At 41.0% G+C, this 19,064-nt stretch overlaps 1 protein-coding gene across 1 annotated transcript; it reads right to left on the reverse strand.

The window, feature by feature from the left end:
• Positions 1-1,904: 1,904 nt before the first annotated feature.
• Positions 1,905-18,020, reverse strand: fam189b (family with sequence similarity 189 member B). The gene is made up of 14 exons (XM_022214526.2): positions 16,783-18,020; positions 16,639-16,695; positions 14,158-14,265; positions 13,941-14,057; positions 13,065-13,172; positions 11,244-11,401; positions 11,044-11,143; positions 9,469-9,541; positions 8,304-8,598; positions 6,152-6,477; positions 6,035-6,076; positions 4,756-4,931; positions 4,435-4,581; positions 1,905-3,573 (listed from the first exon to the last, which is right to left on the reverse strand). Exons 1-14 carry the CDS (start codon positions 17,014-17,016, stop codon positions 3,325-3,327), a joined length of 2,190 nt encoding a protein of 729 aa, XP_022070218.2. The 5' UTR covers positions 17,017-18,020; the 3' UTR covers positions 1,905-3,324.
• Positions 18,021-19,064: the final 1,044 nt, after the last annotated feature.

Raw genomic sequence — 19,064 nt, forward strand, 5'->3', positions numbered from 1 at the left:
ATGGCTTTGTAACCCTTTCCAGACTGGTAGATGTCAATGACTATTTTTCTCACCTGTTCTTGAACTTGTTTAGATCATTTTGTTGCAGCTTTTTGAGATCTTTTTTGCTGACTTCATTTTGTCAGACAGGTAGCCTAGCCACGCTAGACAACCCACAGCAACGAATTTAATTCTCTGCCAGGGTGGGTCCAGTTACCCTCCATAAGGCTCGAGGTTGGATGCTCCTAAAACTGGCCGGACGAATCACCATGAAGTGTAGAGTCAGAAGGCGGGCGTAACTAAGTGACGACAGAGGTGCAATGATTCTGACAGAAACAAAAACGACAACAGTCGTTGAGCTCCATTAGCACCGACTCTGAATAATCTTTCTGTTAACATGTCTGTAATATACTTGAGCTTCACCCATTGACTGTATAAATAAGGCTTCACCGAACTACCACATCCTCTGATTTCCAGCGCTCTAGGAACTACGTCAGCATATTCGTTGCGCTGATTGGTTGTATACCTACCCAATTGCTGCAGAGTGATTTGATAGACAACCTTTTAGCCTGCCTCCCTCCCTGTCGAGCGTGCCTAGACCCTTGCGTCTTCAGAGCATGGGTCTAGCGCGGCTAGGCTATCAGACAGGTTCTATTTACCGTATTTTCCACACTAAAAAGCCTTTAATTTTCTCAAAAATCGATGGTGCGCCTTTTTAACCCGGTGGGTCTTATGTGTGCACTGAGTTCCAAAATCTGACTGTCGTACCATTTCCCGCTGACATGGGGACGTAATACGTACACTACACACGCTGGCAGCGATAAACCTATTAGAGAACTTTACATAAAGCTACGTACTGACTATTGTCCGAGCTTTCGCTCCAGCCGGCATCATTGCTGGAATCGTCCCGCTCAGGCGGCGGTCGACTCTCCAGACGACACGGTCATTTCTCCAAGCCACACCTGTCAGTTCACCCCAGCACAGCCACGCTTCGCGGCCCCGGTCCCGTACGCCGCACGCTCGTCCCGTCTGGGCTACCTGGTTGATCCTGCCAGTAGCATATGCTTGTCTCAAAGATTAGCTAATTCAATCAGTTATGGTTCCTTCGGCATCACTGCCGGCATCCGGCAACGAGACTGACTCCGACAATGACGAGAGTGAACCCGGCATGTTTGATGTGGAAATTGCCCAGCTGTTCAATTCAGATACAGAAGATGAGGACTTTGATGGATGTGTGACAAAAGATTGATCAAAAAATAATGTGAGTGTATTTTTAAATACGTAGTAGAATAAAGTTCAACCAAACTCACTGTTTTGCTTCCGTTTCCTTGTTTTAGCATGCGCCCAATAATACTGGGCGCCTTATATATGGCTTAAGTACAGAAATAAACCCCGTAATCAAGACTGCGCCTTACAATCCGATGCGCCTTATGGTGCAGAAAATACGGTAAGTGATTTCTTGATTGAACAGGTCATCTGGGTTGGGAGTGGTTGGTGAAACTGAACTCACTTTCTAAAAAATGTGATTAGCCACACTTAATTCTTGATTAAAGAAGTGGGGGCAATTACTTTTTCACACAGGGCCCGGTAGGTTTGGATAGCTTTTGTCCCTTAAAACATTAAATTGTCATTTAAAAGCTGCATTTTGTCTTTATCTTTGTTTATCTTTGTCTAGTATTTAAATTAGCTTGATGGTCTTAAACATTTACGTGGGGGAAATATGAAAAAAATAAGAATTCGAGAAGGGGGCAAATACTTTATTCATGGCGCTGTATATTGCAGTCTATCTGAAAAAGCAAATGATAAAAATTACTCTTTGACTTGCAGGTATTTGTTGAAAAAAAGCAGACTTGTAGTCCTCGCTAAATAACTGAAAAAGGCACAAAACAACATCATAAGATGCACAGAACATCAACACACGGTCATTGCCATTTTACGTTCGTCATTTATTTCATTTGTTGAAATACATAACTTGCATTGAAAGTTTTTGCTATTGACACTGCATTTAAAATCTGGAATAGGTGCCATATTTAGAATACATTTATTAATCAGGTTTCAAGGCTCTATCCTGTTCGGGCCGCCATACACATATACATTTCTTCAAATAAATAACATTTTTTATGCAAGACAGGAGGTAGAAACACAGCTCAGTGCCTTCATCGGGGGGGGGGAAAGTGTTCGCCTGTTGTGTTTAAAATTACTTACATACGCGTGAGTGTATCCAAAATGTGCCTTCACTGATAGGAGCGCGCCTGAAAAGTCGTCTTCAGTCTCATACAAATATATTAATACACTCTGAAACTCCAGAGCTGCCGGACCCGCCTCGTATTCGACACACAAAGCAGCCTGACCGCATAATAAAATCATCTGTACATCTACTGCATGTAACCGTGCACTTTAGACCTCTTTATCTTACAGGACCGGCATCACGGATGTGCTCTTGAAACCCTATCGAAATCAAATCAGGGATGCAGAGGCCGCATCTTTGGAGCCATCTGGCAGGGAAAAACTTTTGGTAGCACTGCACATCTTTTTTTTTTTATCCCTTTTCCTTAAGCTAAAACACTTGAAAGTGGCTACTATCACGGGGCTCGGGGGTGCAAGAGGAAAAATAAGCATTGTCAAAACATGCAGATAAAGACATTCGAAGGACTTAGATACACAGACGGTCGGGAGCTAATGCACAAAGGTTCCTGCTTTACCGCGGCAAAAACATGCACAAATGAAACCGCCGTGTCCCGGGGAGGAGCGGGCCACCCACGGAGAGAGTTCATTTCAAAGACTGTGGCGTGCAGTGATGTTAGAAATGCTGGCTGCCTTCTGGTCGAAAGCCGTTGTGTGGGTGGACAAAAGAAAGAAAAACTGAATTAGCAACTTTTTTCTTCAGTGTTCGTCCTCGCCGGTTTGTCTTACACCGTTCCTCAGCGGAATATATGATTACTGAGATGCATTTTTTCTTCTTTTTTTTTTTAATCAATGGAAGACAAAATGATCCGTGATCGCCTCACGTTGAGCGATCCCGAGGATGCAAATGTACAAAGGAGGCTGGAAGCAACCCATAACTGACTGAATGTACGTTTGAGCGGTCGGTCGTCGTAGTGATGAAGGGATGAGTTCTGTCATTCCGGAGGAAGGAGAAAAGATGCTTCCGGTAGGCTGGTCTGATAGAAGAGGAGATAAAGCATCCAGTCGAGCCAGACGGAGCTCCAGGCTGATGTTCGGATGATAAAGAGCACCACTGAATAAGGCCATTTGCTCTGTTGGCTTCGGGAAATGGAGGCATAAAGGCGGAAACTATTTCACCAGACTGGATGCTTTCCTTTCACTCCCCGCATCCCTGCCTCCTCACAGCGCCGACTCCGAATAGAGAGCTCCGGATGAACCGTGCGGCGGATGAGGCGCCATCAGCCGACGCAGCGAGGACGAGGAGCTTAAATCCCCACAGCTGCGCAGGTGGATGCCCTCCGGCGACCGGCTGCCGTGGTGCCGGTTGTGTCGGCTGTCGCTGTGGGAGTGGTGGTGCCCGCGGTGGTGGGGGTGACGGGGGTGGTGGTTGGCGTGTCCTCGGCTGGTGCTCCAAGGAGTCCGCAACATCTGGATTGAATTTTAACAATAATAATAATTATTGTTATTATTATTATTATTAGTGGTGAAACTCGATTTAAAAAAAATTTATCTAATTAATTACAGGCTTTGTGATTAATTAATCACAATAATCACAGATTTGTCAAACAGCCATATTTGACACAATAAGTAATTTTTTTCAATTCAAATAAATTTTGGTTGACAGTTGAATCATTTAATAGATATATATGTGTTTATAATTTAAAATTTATGAAATGAATACAATTCTAGAATAGGACAGTCAATGCAGGAAATGACGAGGATGTGGACCAGGATGGAGGTAGTATGGAGGGTGGGGGGTGGGGGTGGGGGGGTGACTGATGTTGCAGAGATGGAGATATGCAGACCGGGTGATGTTATTGATATGTGATTGGAATTAAAGTGAGGAATCGAGGACGACACCCAGACTCTTAACCTGAGGGGAGGGAGAAACTGTCAGTTTTGGATAGTGTAGATTTTGCTCCAATGAGAAAAATCTCTGTTTTGTCACTGTTTAGTTTTAGGAGGTTTGAGATGGACCAGGATTTTATTTCAGACAAGTAGTTGGTGAGGGAGGAGGGTGGAAGTGTGGAGTTGGGTTTACTGGATAAGTAGACCTGGGTGTCATCTGCGTAGCAAGGAAAGTTAATGTTGTATTTACGGAAGATATTGCCAAAGGGAAGGAGGCCGATGATGAAGAGAAGGGGCCCCAGGACAGAGCCCTGGGGCACACCTGAAAAGACGGGGGATGGCTGGGAACGGAAGGATTTAAGTTGGATGAACCTTTACTGTGTTTACTTCTCGTTAAATGCAATGAAGTGGACATAATACGGAGGTGAGGTGTAGTCGTACCTGTTCCAAAGGTAGGTGGTTGGTGGTGCCGCCCTCGGTTCCACTCCTCCTCTTTGGCCCCTGTCCCAGACTCCCAGCATGCTCGGAGGAAGGTGACAGGTTGCGTTTGGAGCGCTGCAGGAAGCGAGCCACCAGAACTCGAGTAACCTGAAGGGAAAAAAAGACCCTATTAAACACCGCAAATGTCTTCTTCCAGCTTCTACAGACTTCTACTTGACTATTTATTTTTGACTGTTCATCAGAAGAAATACTGGACCATTCTACTTAGAAACAGTGGAGATACTAAGAGGCCTATCTTCCGTCTACAGTTTTGTGACGTACCTTGAGGTCTCCGAGGGATCGGTGGCAGTCTTTAGGTAAACGTATTGGTGAGGATGGAGCAGGTTTGGAGGGAACCTGGAGTCCTGCAGCTGCAGACTTCATGCTGCCTTTTCTGGGTAAAGCTGCGACAGGAGGCAAAGAAGTTCTGGGCAACAGACAGGCCTCAGAGGACGGACCTGGTAGTCAAAGAAAAGACAAAAATTTAATTACACATTCTTATAACCGGTCAATAGGAGAAATATGTTTAAATCTGCAAATGAAGTATTACCTCCTAAAGTTCCACAGCAGAAAATAGAAAATCGGCGAAAGAATGCTTAAAATTACTGTCAACAGCCAGGAAAATGTATTTTCTCCATGTTTTTAGGAATAAAATATTCTATAAATCCACAATTTGGAATGTTTGGTTGATGCAAGAGCTCAGAGGAGCGGAAAAGTAACGCAATTTAGTAACATTTTGTACATTTTCATTGAAAAAACACTATTTTCAAGTAAAAAATCACAATAAGCCTCCCAAGCTGATTGCTTAAGTGTTTGCAGTGTGCATAATAGACAAAATGTAATAAAATAAACACCTAAATATGTATTTTTAGCATTTTGTTTCCACTTTGCTTGAGGGAAGACGTGGTATGGGAGCAAAGTATCTCTTAAAATTGGCCATTGCATTAAAAAATGGGACATTTTGCTTGCGGTGTTTTGCCGTAATGGTAAATATTCTTTGCATTTGTATTTTTCTTGCAGAATGAAAGTCAAAACTGACCAGTGCATGAAAAAAAATCATGTTTTTTTAAATTATACTATAGATATTTTTGTCTGATCTAGCTATGTGTGTATGCTTCTTGTAAAATAAAAGGTTTTAATCCTAATATTCCACAGATGTATTTATGATGTCATATTTCAGCGTCACGAATATTAATAAAGATACTGATCACACAGAAACACGGAGAAGTTTTATGAGTTTGTTTTCTGTTGGTTTGGAGTAATTGTGAGAATAATGTGGTTTTAGTTGAAGCTACTATAAGACTAGAACATTTTAGAATCAATCTTTTCAATTGTCCCCAAACACAACTTGAAACATTTTAAATTAGAGATTTTTTTCAATTTGTAACATTTTGACTGAGATACACAGCTGTCCACTGCAGTGAATTTAATACATCAGCAGTTTAAAATACATTTTAAAGCAAAAACATTACACGAAAACAGGGTATAAAACTTCCCCAGTGGATCATTAATGTCTTAATGTGACATCTGAACTTTAAGTCCAATAAACATGAACTCCTACCTGTGTCTATGGATGCTTTGCTGCCTCCGGAGCCAAAGTCGACTGCAAAACAAGATAAAAGAACAAATTATTAAGTTACACTCAAGTGACGGGTGTATCAATGAGTCCTGGACTCACCTGTGTCGGTGGAGGATCCGAGGCCCGGCTCGCTGTGAGACCTGACCAGGCGTAAGACCCCATCTCCGTCCACCTTCACGTTCTCTCCGTCCTTCTCGCTCCGGCCGGCCCTCCGTCGAAGGTACAGCGGCTGACGAGGAAGCTGATCGCCGGCGGTGGACGAGGCCGAACCCAGAGGAACCGAGGAGGATCCCTGTCCGGACGGCGTGGAGGGTCGGACCCGGATGTCTGGGATGAAACTCTGCTGAGGAGACGTGGAGGCTCCGATGGCCTCCAGCTGGGAGCAGCTGCTGGCCAACACGGCCTGACGACGGAGCACCGGAGACCTGGAGGACCGGGCAGGAGAGCAGAAAGAAAGACAAGAGTTTAACCTCAAACTTAGCAGGATTCTACAACAATTGTTCCTGCCTAAATAAAAAATGTCGCCACCTGGATTTAAATAAGCAAATAGTTCAGATCTTTCATGGGATAATTACTGCAGTGATGAAACAACTTCTTTAACCCTAGCTGATGCAGTGAGGAGCTTCTCAGTTCTTAAATGTTGGAAAACATTTCCTGTGGTCATGGAAAGGATGTTAATCTGTCTCAGAAAGGTCAAATTATTGGCCTGCATCAAGCAAAGAAAACAACTAAGGAGATTAAACGACTAAAGTCAGGTTAAGAACCGTTCAATGCATAATTAACCCTCGTGTCGTCCTGCGGGTCAAAACTGACCAGTTTTAAAGTTTGAAAATGTGGGAAAAATGTATTTATTTCTACAGTGAAACTTCTGATGTCCACATTTTCAACATTTTTGGGAAATCTCTGAACATTGTTTGGTGGAAAAAAGAAATGTTAAAAATGCTTGTTAAGAACATTCAGAAAAAAAAGATCAACCAAAATCCAGCGAATTTCACTGGATTTTGGTTGATTTTTTTTCTGAATGTTCTAAAAGAAAATATTAGAAGTTTTACTGATATATATGGAATCACTTTAGATATTTTTAGGATTTTTTAGAAGATTTTTACTATTTTTTTTGAAAATATCTACAAGAATTTTCTTGCCAAATTTGGGGTATTTTTGTAAGAAAACTTTTAAGGGAAACTTTGAAGGAATTATTTAAGTTTTCTGAAATTCGTGGATGTTTTCTTGCTGTATTCGTGGATTTTTTTTCAGACAAGAAAACAGTATTTTTTGGTTCCTGTAAATGAAGACGACAGGAGAGTTAAAACCTGAAGGATAGTGGAGAACCATCGTCTTAGAGGAACAAACTCTTAGATGATGGTAGGAAACCAACAGTAGAACTCACGGCTGTTTAATAGTGAAAGAAAGAACATTTCCACATGAAGGGAACTCAAAGGATTGGGACTAAACAGCTGTAGCTCTAAGAAAACCACCGATCAGTGAGGCTCTAGCTCTACCTCGATGATGCGTATTTTAGCTCCTGATGATGTCACTCTAATTTGATGATGTCACTCTACTTTGATGACGCATATTTTAGCCCCTGATGTCACTCTAATTTGATGATACGTATTTTAGCTCCTGATGATGTCACTCTAATTTGATGATGTCACTTTACCTCGATGATGCGTATTTTAGCTCCTGATGATGTCACTCTAATTTGATGATGCGTATTTTAGCTCCTGATGATGTCACTCTAATTTGATGATGCGTATTTCAGCCCCTGATGATGTCACTCTACTTTGATGATGCGTATTTTAGCTCCTGATGATGTCACTCTACTTTGATGATGCGTATTTTAGCTCCTGATGATGTCACTTTACCTCGATGATGCGTATTTTAGCTCCTGATGATGTCACTCTACTTTGATGATGCGTATTTTAGCTCCTGATGATGTCACTCTACTTTGATGATGCGTATTTTAGCTCCTGATGATGTCACTCTACTTTGATGATGCGTATTTTAGCTCCTGATGATGTCACTTTACCATGATGATGCGTATTTTAGCTCCTGATGATGTCACTCTAATTTGATGATGCGTATTTTAGCTCCTGATGATGTCACTCTAATTTGATGATGCGTATTTCAGCCCCTGATGATGTCACTCTACTTTGATGATGCGTATTTTAGCCCCTGATGATGTCACTTTACCATGATGATGCATATTTTACCCCTGATGATGCGTATTTTACCCCTGATGATGTCACTCTACCTGTAGGTGGTGGTGGCGGTGCTGGGGGAGGAGCAGGAGTTGGACCTCTCCCCCCTGATGAACCTTCTGGCCCTCGGTCCTCCAGCCAGCGGACTCTCTGGTGTTTGACAGAGCGGCCCTCTGAAGCTGAAGTACTCCCCTCCGTCTCCCCCGTCTCCCCCCTCGCCGGCGCTCCTGCTGCCTCCCCCGTGGTGCCTCAGGCCCACCTCCATTAGACATGAGTCCTCGGAGGGGGACGAGTCGTCGGGGATGTCCACGATCTCAGACATGAGCAGAGAGCCGCTGTCCATGGACACTGGACAGCAGAAATCTGAACTTTAGATGGAAGTTTGGAGCTTTGCTCTACCATTTCCAGAATATTTTCTTAATTGTTGTTTTTAGATACTAAGTAGTAAAATCAGACAACAAAAGTGATAATGAACATGTTAACCATAAGAAAGAAAACTGTGACAAAACTGTAAAAAATGTCAAATATTATTGGTAATTTTTTTTTTTTTAGAATGTTTGACCCTGAATTTATCCTTTCAGAAAAATTATTTGAATTAGTTTTTTCTACAGACTATTAAAATGAAAGTATTTTTTTAAACTGTTATTTTCACATCATAACTAGCAGAAATTAGAGAATACTATTAATCGAAATGTTGGGCATAAAAAAACTATTTTGAAGTTTGACACTAAAACTACACTTTGTTTTGTTGTTGCTGTATTTAAATTAGATTAAAAAAATACATTTAAAAAAACGGTTGCTATTATTTGAAAAAAAATTCAGTAAGGATTGGAAAATGGTAAAGAATTACATTTTTGTAATTTGACTGTTTTCCTTTTTTTAAAAATTGAATTACAGATATCTAGTGTTTAAAAACTGTCATTATTTTACAGGTATTTGCTGCTATTTTCACAGCTTTTGAACTTTACAGTATCCCACGGCTTTTTGGTGTATTTTTCAGTCATATTCTAACTGATTTTTCTATTAAAGTCAAAAAACTGTCAGTGATATTTACTAGTTTCCGTAAATAAAGCAAAGAAAAGCAGAAACATCCTGACTCTTGAGGTGGAGCTGATAGTAAACATAGTGATTAACCAGCTGTAATATGTCTTCACATTGACTTCCAGTCTATTGATTAATCAATAAACGTCTCTTTAACATCACAAGATGTTTTCAAACCTTCTCCGCTGAAGGCAGTCGACGTTCCTCGTTCTCCAGACAGCTCGGTGCCGTGAGGGTCGAACACGGTCGCCTTCATGTCCAAAAACACACAAAGATCAGCATTTTTTATTCAGAAAATCACACACAACTAACAAAAAACACTTAAAATTAAAGCCAAAATCATTCATTTTCATGCAAACTGTGGATTTATAGACTGTTTATGTTTGAGCATTAGGCTTCTTCTGGCTGGAAATCAGCGGCAAAAAAATGGTAAAAGCGGGAAACAAAATGACCAATAAATAGACAACCAACACAAGCGACACAAAAAAACCCACACAAAATGACAACAAGAAACAAAACGACAAAAGTCAGCCAAAAAAAGACAAAAACCAACAAAAACATGACAAAATATAATAAAAATGAGACACAAAATGGCAAAAAAGTTACAAAGCAACAAAAAAAACCGTGAGACAAATGACAAGTCAGTCAAAAAAAATACAAAAAACAACACATACAAGACAAAATATTCCAAAAATGAGACACAAAATGACAAAAATTTTTTTAGAAAAACAAGAAACCAAACAAAAAAGGACACAAAAGAGACAAAAAGGGAACAAAACGACAAAAAGAGACAAAAAAACCACACATGCATGACAGAAAGGAAACACAAAGCAACAAAAATGAGAAACAAAATGACAAAAACATCAAGTCAGACAAGAAAAAGACAAAAAACGACAAAAACATGACAAAATATAATAAAAAAATGAGGCACAAAATGTCAAAAAAGTTGCAAAGCAACAAAAAATTGGCAAACAAAATGACAAAACTGTGAGACAAACGACAAGTCAGCCAAAAAAATTACAAAAAACAACACATACAAGACAAAATATTACAAAAATGAGACACAAAATGACAAAAAATGAGAAAACAAGAAACCAAACAAAAAAACGAGACAAAAGGTTACAAAGCGACACAAAAATGGACACAAACGAGACAAAAAATGACAAAAAAGGGAACAAAACGACAAAAAGAGACAAAAAACACATGCGTGACAGAAAGGAAACACAAAGCAACAAAAATGAGAAACAAAATGACAAAAACATCAAGTCAGACAAAAAAAAGACAAAAAACAACAAAAACACGACAAAATACTCCAAAAATGAGACACAAACGACAAAAGAACAATCCAGTGTTTTCCTTTCTGATCCAAACAACTTGTCATGGTCTAGAAATTATTTTAAATTTATAGTTTTACTAATTTACAATCTGCAGTTAATGTCTTCTCTGGAATTTTTACACTTTACAAAGTCGGACCGGATGGGCCCCTCTGGAGGACCAGTTTCGGGCCGTGGACCGCATGTTTGACACCCCTGTTCTAGATGGATTCAGGTCCGGGCAACAATTTCAGAGGTAAAAATGTAAAATAAACACATAGAAACAGGTCAAATTCCTCATTAACACCCAAAACATGATGTCTTTTGGTGCTGCTTTTTGTCATTTCCTATCAGAATAAACCAAACGATGACAGAAAAATTCTCTATAAATCTAAATTTGGCACTGAGATGAATAATTTGGGGTTTAATTAATGCTCACCTGGCTGGCAGCTCGTTTTCCCATCACAGCTTCATACGGAGGAGGACAGTCGGTTGGATACAGAGGAACAGGACTCTCCATGGAGCCGTTATACGTGATGCTAGATTCAAAATATCATCAATGTTATTATTTTCTTCCAGTCTGAAGGGGAATCGTGTGAGTTCAGAGCTACAGGAGTGATGGTAATTTGTTTTAGGTACCTCTGAGCGTCGGTCTCGGAGCTGCAGGTGTATTCTGGAGGGTAGTACGGCGGTGGAGGGATGGGCGGGACAAACTCCTCAAAGTCCATGTTGGTGAGGAAGGCGTCCTGAGGAGTGGTGCATTCTGGGTTGACAGAGCGAGAGCGATGCGGCGCCAGCTGGACGGAAACAGACGGAGACGAGTCAAGATCCACAACAAATAGACTCTGGGAAATCTCTCCTAACCCTCCGAACAACAGAGCCCACTGCTGGGTCTGAAAGGAACGCTATTTTTAAAAAATCTGAAAAAATACACTGTTTGTCAGAGAGAGAAAGTTCGGAAACGGAAAAAAAATTGTGGATTTTTAACTTGAAGATGAGCCTTGAACCTATCATGAGTGAAATGTGATTTTGTCAGGTAAATTTACCAAATCTAAGCTTAAATTCATCAAATTTTATATTTAAAAATCCACATTCCACACTCATTTAAACATTCGCTAAAAATTAACTGTGAGTTTTTTAAAAAATCACCAAAAATAAACCAGTTGATTTAATTAAATTCTGTAAAAAGAAGAAAGTGTTCTTAAATACAACCAACAACCCATGACTGACTGAGCTGCAATCAACAGTCACATAGCAAAAATTCTGAGTTTTTAGTTGAACTGGACTGCTTTGTACTGTTTACTGTATATTTGTCACTAACAGGCTTTAAAAGCACGTTATATTTAAAAAAAAATCTTTAAAACTGCACCATTTGTTAGAGCGAGAAACTTTGAAAACAGAAAAAAAAACTGTGGATTTGGAACTTTAGGATGGACTTTGAACATATCGTGAGCAAAATGTGGTTCTGTCGGGCAAAATTTACCGAATCTGAGCCTAAAATCATGATATTTCACCTAAATCACTTTATTCCACATGTCTCATTTTAAAAAATGACTAAAAATAAACCATTTGCAATAAATAAATTCTGTAAAAAATAAAAATTCTGCTCTCTTCAGCGCAACCAAGAAGACATGACTCACTCAGCTGCAAGTAGCAGTCACATGACAAAATTCTGAGCGTTTTCAGGCCAACTGGACTGAACTGCAGGCTGTGTTTACAGGAAGCAGACAGAAGACATGTATGGAGACAAATCAAAAATGCAAAAAGTCAAATATCTATTTGTGTATTTAGGGTAGTCACCTTTCTTTTCCAGAACTGGTAACATCTGAGGGCCCTTGGAAAAATGCTGAACATGTTGATTCCAGGTTTATCCATTGCTTTGCGACTTAAATAATCGACAAATGTAATTTTTTTTTGCCTCATTTTTATGATTTATGTCATTCTAACTGAGTCATTCTTCACAGAAGGCATTTCTGAGTTCTCTCTACTTCTAGTCATGGTTGTTCTGTTTTCATAGAGGTGTGGGACTTTAGATTTCTGTGAAAAATTAACCCCCAGTGAAGAAAAATGACAGGAGTATAAAAAAACACCCAAAAACTGCTTCAGAGGTTTATCTTCTGCCTTTAACTCCTTATAATGAAACTCTGCAAAGTAAAGACTGTGATCTTACTTCCTTCTCTTTCCACCTTATTTTTCTAAATGTATATTTAGCTTTAGCATGGCAACATTTTCTTGAGATAGTTCAGTGTTACTTTGGTTTCCCTAAGGTTTGATTTAAGCTTCTATGTGTGGCGATAAAAGAATAACACATTCAGCTTTGGGAGCAAAGAAAATGCCCAGAAACTGAATCTTCGAAACTGTGACGGCAGCAGAAAGGAGCTGATTCGCAGAGAAGCTGTGATGGTAAAGAAAAAAGCCAGCCGGTTAGATGTGAAAAGTGCAGCGTGAGTCGGAGCTCACCAGGTGCACCAGGTCCAGGGAGAATATGTGGATGCTGCAGGTCACGGTGGACAGAGTGCAGATGATGGTGGACAGAATGCTGAGACCACATGCACTGAACAGAAGGTCCTGCAGGAAAGAAGGTAGATATTTAATGAGAATAATAATACATTTTATCTGTGCTTGACAGAAAAACAAATACAACAGATCGGATAAAAACTACAGTTACAGAGAATAAATAGTCTTGAACAGGTGAGTTTGAGTCTGGATTTGAAAAGAGGCAGAGAGTGGCTATAGTTCACACAAAACGAAGATTTGTAAAAGTATGTTGTGACTTTTTTCTAGGACTAATAACAGCTCTGGACACTTGGAAAAAAGTTGGACAACTTTTGTGAAATAAGTATATAATTTTGACGACACAAAACAACCGAAGTGAGAAAAATGACGCATAAATAAACAACAGAAATGAAGCAAAAACAATCAAGACACAAAAAAAAAACGACACAAACGTGATAAAAAACAACCGAAATGAGACACAAAATTACCACAAAGTGAAAAAAAACTGTCCTTGAGACAGATAAGCAACCAAAAAGAGACACAATCGTCACATAACTCGACTGCATTCCTTGGCGGAGTAATGAATCTTGTGTTTACGGAAGATATCGCCAGAATGAAAGATGTAGGGGCCCCAGTACAGAGCCCTGGGGCACAGCTGAAGAGACGGGGGAGGACCGGGAACAGAAGGATTTCAGTTGGATGAAATAAGCGCAGATTGAGAGATATGAATAAAACCTGTCCCGGTGATCCCAATGGAGGACATTCTACTGAGGAGGATGGAGTGAGAAATTGTCAAAGGGACTTCAGCCGCTGAAAAACTCTTGTGTGGATTCTCTTTACCTTGAGCTGATGGCGGACTGAGTGGCAGTCGGCGTTCAGGTAGAGGACCAGACTTTCCTCCTCGGTGATGGAGCAGGGATGAGTCAGTGCGCAGCAAACGCACAATCCGTTCTCCACCTGCACACAGTTAAACACAAGAACAATAATATCCACGTCTATTCCTGACACGTTCCTCGGGCACCTGGCTGGAAGGACGACGGCAGCGGGACGTCTGTACCTGGCAGGTGAGCATCGACTTGACCATCTGTGCGTTCTGACAGGAGAGCATCGAACCGGCCAGACTCAGGATCACACACACCGCAGACAGCAGCATGAACAGAGACACCTGGGCAGGTAAACACACACACAGAGACGGGTGTTCAAAGGCTGAACAGCCAGAAACTACAGCAGGACATTAACTGTTTAGAGAGGAGAAAGTAATCAGTTAAAGTGTCTGGTTTAGCTCCAGGATGGATAATTTTATTTCATATTAGAAAATGTAACCCAGGTAAAATGGGACACTGAAATGGTTTGGTTGGCCGTCAGGCAGAAAGCCTGCTCTGTTTTTAATGGACAGTTAAGCCTTCAGTCCAAGTGAGTCAGCCAATGGTAGCATACGTTGGCCCCGCCCTACAGCCATGGCCATAAGTTTGGACATAAGTACCATGACGCTTGTGAATCTTAGAAAATACCACAAAATTGTCACTTATACAGTACACAACTCCTGAGAACTATATTAAGTTTCATATTCAAAAAAAACATCAAAAGAGTTTGGTGTCACTTTGTTATTCTTACCAAATTCGGTTGTGAAAGTACTGCATTTTTTTTGTTATTTTCTTCTAATATTATGTTTTGGGAACAAAGTTGTTCCAATTGTTGGAATTTATTGATAATATTATATCCCTTGTTGATTTGTTGACTAATTAAACTGGTGCTGTCAAAAAATATTAGTTATGTTCTGTAATAGACATCAAAACAGACATAAGTCATGCTGTGTCCAAACCTATGGCCATGGCTGTAAACCTGTGCAGCTGAATTAATGTAGTCAGTCAGACCAAACCCTGAAAGACTGCAAAACCAAGCTGAACCTCTCAACAAACCACTGTATTTCTAACCTGGAGAAGGCTGGAACCTGGGCGGTCTCTGTTGACAAGCTGGTGGATATTTGGTCAGGTTGTTTTGTTTTTCTAGATTGATGATGACAAGCTAGACAACTCTGCAAATCCTGGTTGGATGCAGACTCAGAGCCTGGCTGCATTCCTGCTCCTGCTGTAGCGGTAGGAAAATTCTGTGCCAACAGTTCAATCACTCTATTTTTCATTTTTCATTGAGATTTAGAACACCTCAACTGGACTCTGGACTCTGCATTCTGAAATTTTGTTGTTTTTTTAAATTGTCTGATTATGTTTTGAACTTAAAGGACTGAAATTTATTGAATTGTATAAATGAGATACTTTATTTTTATTTTACTATTTTGTAATCTTTTCATCTAATTCATTGCATTTGCTATTTTCATTGATTTACATCGAGTGTTTTTGTTTTAATACAGTTGGTTAAAAAAGAACTTTGTGTTGTTTCATTTGTGTGGTCTTAGGGTCCAAAATGGTGCATTTGAAGCTACTTTCTGAACATTTCTGGTACTTTCCCAGGATATACAGGTTAGCTAGCCATTAGCTACAATAATACTGATAATAAACCTCTAGTCTAGTACAGAAAACAAGTTAGAACATGTGATGTAATAAAAACAAGTGGTGTCCACTGATTCAATACAGTCTTTGTGCCCTGTGTGTGTGATGCATGGCAGGTTCTTTCTTTATGTAAAAAATAGATTTGGGGTTGAAAATTTAGCTAAGCTGCTTTATTTTAGAGGCAGGTCATTTTTGACCCTTAGGACAGGACGTTAAGCCCACATGAGGGTTAATACGCAACATTAGCGGGAAATAATGCATAAATGTCGATTGTTACGCAGATGACATCCACTTATAACTGGTTGCCTAACTTCTCATGAGCGCTATAAGTTTCAGTCACCAAGACAAATTCCTTGTTTGTGCGAGCTGACTTGGCAAGAAAGCTGATTCTGACTGATAAGTGAACAAATAATCGTATTATTGTCACCAGGAGAACCTCATGGAACTCTGGGGATGTTAAAGGAACCTGGAGGCTGCGGCAACGTCATCTAAATAACTATCTGCTTCTACAGCTTGTTTCTGCCAAATACAAAAGATGTCAAATAGATAAATATAACTGGGTGTCATCTACGTAACAACTGTCAATAGTTATGCAGATGACACCCAGTTATACTTATCTATAAACCAACCAATCAGTTAGTACATTTTAGGTATGTTTGAAGGACATAACAGCCTGGATGACTTGTAATCTTCTTCATTTAAATTCAGACAAAACCGAGGTTATTGTATTTGGCAGAAACCATCAAAGAGGATTATTATTTCTGATGACACTGCCTCGGCCTGCAGGTTCCTTTAACATCCCCAGAGTTCCTTGAGGTTCTCCTGGTTCTGTTGTGATAATATTATGGTTATCGGTTCACTTATCATAATCAGCTTCATCACACAAAGAAGGAGTTTGTGTCGGCAACTGAAACCTACAGCGGTCACGAGAAGTTAGTTAGACAAGAAGTACTAAATAAAAATAAAGAGAGACCTGAAAAGATCTATGAACACGTGAAAAATATGTTCTCACAGGTGTGTTGTTTACATACCACCAGCGTCAGAGGTCTCCTCCATGAGATTATTCCAACTATCCCTGATGCCACCACCTGGAAACCAGCAGCAGAAACCATCCAATCAGAAGCTCTGTTGTTATTATCTCTAGGTTTCATGATTTCACTCAGATCTCTACTCACAAAGAATCCGGCCCAGAACGGACAGGACTGCCTGACCCGGGCCGAGGAGGTGAAGGCCATGCTGGTGAAGGAGAAGGCCAGGACCATGGCCCCCAGGCCCAGGTGGCACAGGCCCAGGTAGAGGAGCAGCCGGGCCCCGCCGGGACCCCGACCGGACATCCCCCTCCGGCTGTCCGACCAACCCCGAGACCCCGAGGCCGAGGCCACGCTGCTGGAGTCGGAAGGCGAAGGCATGGCGGGTCGGTGTGTGTGAGCGGGTTAGAGCTGGGATCAGGACGCTACGGAGGCTGAGCTGCTCTACTCTGCGCCAAAGCGGCCGCTGGCAGGTGCAGCGGCTTCTGCGCAGCGTCCCGACATGCTGCGCACTAACAGTCCGGCTCAGTCCAAGAACTTTGTCAGCAGAAAGTTGAGAATCGAGCCGCGACCGAGCCGCGTCTCCGTACTCACCTCAGGAAGCCCTCAGCGGGAGAACAGCCCGTCCTCCTGCTCGCTCATCCTCTGCTCCCTCCGCCGGATCTTCACATCACCGACGCTCTAACTCGCTCTCCGTCCTCCCTCCTCTCGCCCCGTGGCATTGCGGTAACCGGAGAGCAGAGCAGGCCGCAGATTGTGAAGCATCCCACAGAAAAGAGGCAGAACCGACATGTGGCGGTCGGTCTGTCGGTCGGTCGGTCGGTCCGTGCGTAAAGTCCGGAGGGGCGTCCGACCTTCCGCCAGGTCCGAGAGGAAAAGAAGATCACAGCGGAAGGAGGAGGAAGAAGAACGACACGAAGAGGCAACAAAAATCTGTCATCGATTTTCAAACTGCACCAAAAATAGCAGCAGGCGGGGCGAAGCTTTCCTCTCCGGGTTTCTATCTTTGACTCGCTCCGGGTTTTGCGGTGGTTCTCCCGCACCTTCACCTCCTCCTCCTCCGCTTCTCTCCTCCCTGCAGTCACGCGGGTGTCCCGTTCAGCCCGTGTGTGTGTGTGTGTGTGTGTGTGTGTGTGTGTGTGTGTGTGTGTGTGTGTGTGTGTGTGTGTGTGTGTGTGTGTGTGTTTGTACCGGACGTTTACCTCACTGCCTCCCACCACACGTCACATGAACGCGCCCCAGCAGCAGCAGCGTCTCGTGACTCCGTGCGTCCAGAGTTCTGCTGGACGGATTCTGGATTCCGTTCCTCAGACGGAGGCTGGAGAACCACAACTTGCCCTGCGTGATGACAAGGCACGCAGGACGTGCGGGCAGCTCGGGGATGCGGCAGAGAGCGCGCACACGGATGTGGAGGTGGTGCTGATGCTGGGAGGGAGGGAGGGAGGGAGGGAGGGGTGGTTGCCGAGCGACAGGCTCCCGCTGCTGCAGCATCGATGGAAAAAATAAAACAAACTCTAGAGGCTGCATCGATGGGAGAGAAGTTAGAGAGAAGCAGCAGGAGGTTGGTAGAGTTTAACCACCAGCTACACTGTAAAAAATGTGGTGGTAAATTACAGACAATAACACGGAAAATGGAATGAAAAAATTACTTTTTTTGGTCAAATAAAAATAAAATGCAAGTTTAAAAATATACATTTTTGATGTGGACATTATTTACGGTTTGACAGATTTTTTAAGTCAACATGTAAATGAAAAAAAACAGGCAAAATCTGTAAAATAAGTTATGAAATCTGGAATGCAACCCACGATAGACAATGGATCATAAAAAAAACTAAAAAAAATAGTACTGTAATTTTAGAATTTTTAAAAATAGTTTTGATGGAAACTTTAGATACAGGTTTGGTCTATTTTTAATTCCCCCCCCAAGATTTTAACAGATATGGTTGTTAATTTAACAAAACAGGGAAGATCTGTAAATAGATTTTTTAAAATTTCTTAATATTAAATTTGTTTTCAAATAAAAACAGAAATCTGTCAAATAACTATTTTTTGTTAAATACAGTAAAAAAAAAAATACAGCAATTTTTGATGTGAAGAGATGCAGTTTTATTCCACTCATGTCTTTTTAATTAATATTTTTTCTGCAATCTTAACAGATATTGTTGGAAATTTAACAGAGAAAATATGTAAAAAAAAATATTATTTCAATTCTCAAACATAATTTCTTTCAAATAAGATCAGATATCTGTCAAAAAAATATTTTTTTTCTTTTCAGTAAAACAAATACTGTAATTTCATACGTCTGATGTGAACATTCGGTGCAGTTTTGGTGTTTTTTTTTAATTAATATTTTTTGTAATTTTAACAAATATTGTTGGTAATTTAACAAAATCTGGGAAATCTGTAAAACAGATTATTATATTATTTTT

Source organism: Acanthochromis polyacanthus, chromosome 12 (genome assembly GCF_021347895.1).
Source record: "Acanthochromis polyacanthus isolate Apoly-LR-REF ecotype Palm Island chromosome 12, KAUST_Apoly_ChrSc, whole genome shotgun sequence".
Lineage (NCBI taxonomy): Eukaryota > Metazoa > Chordata > Actinopteri > Pomacentridae > Acanthochromis > Acanthochromis polyacanthus.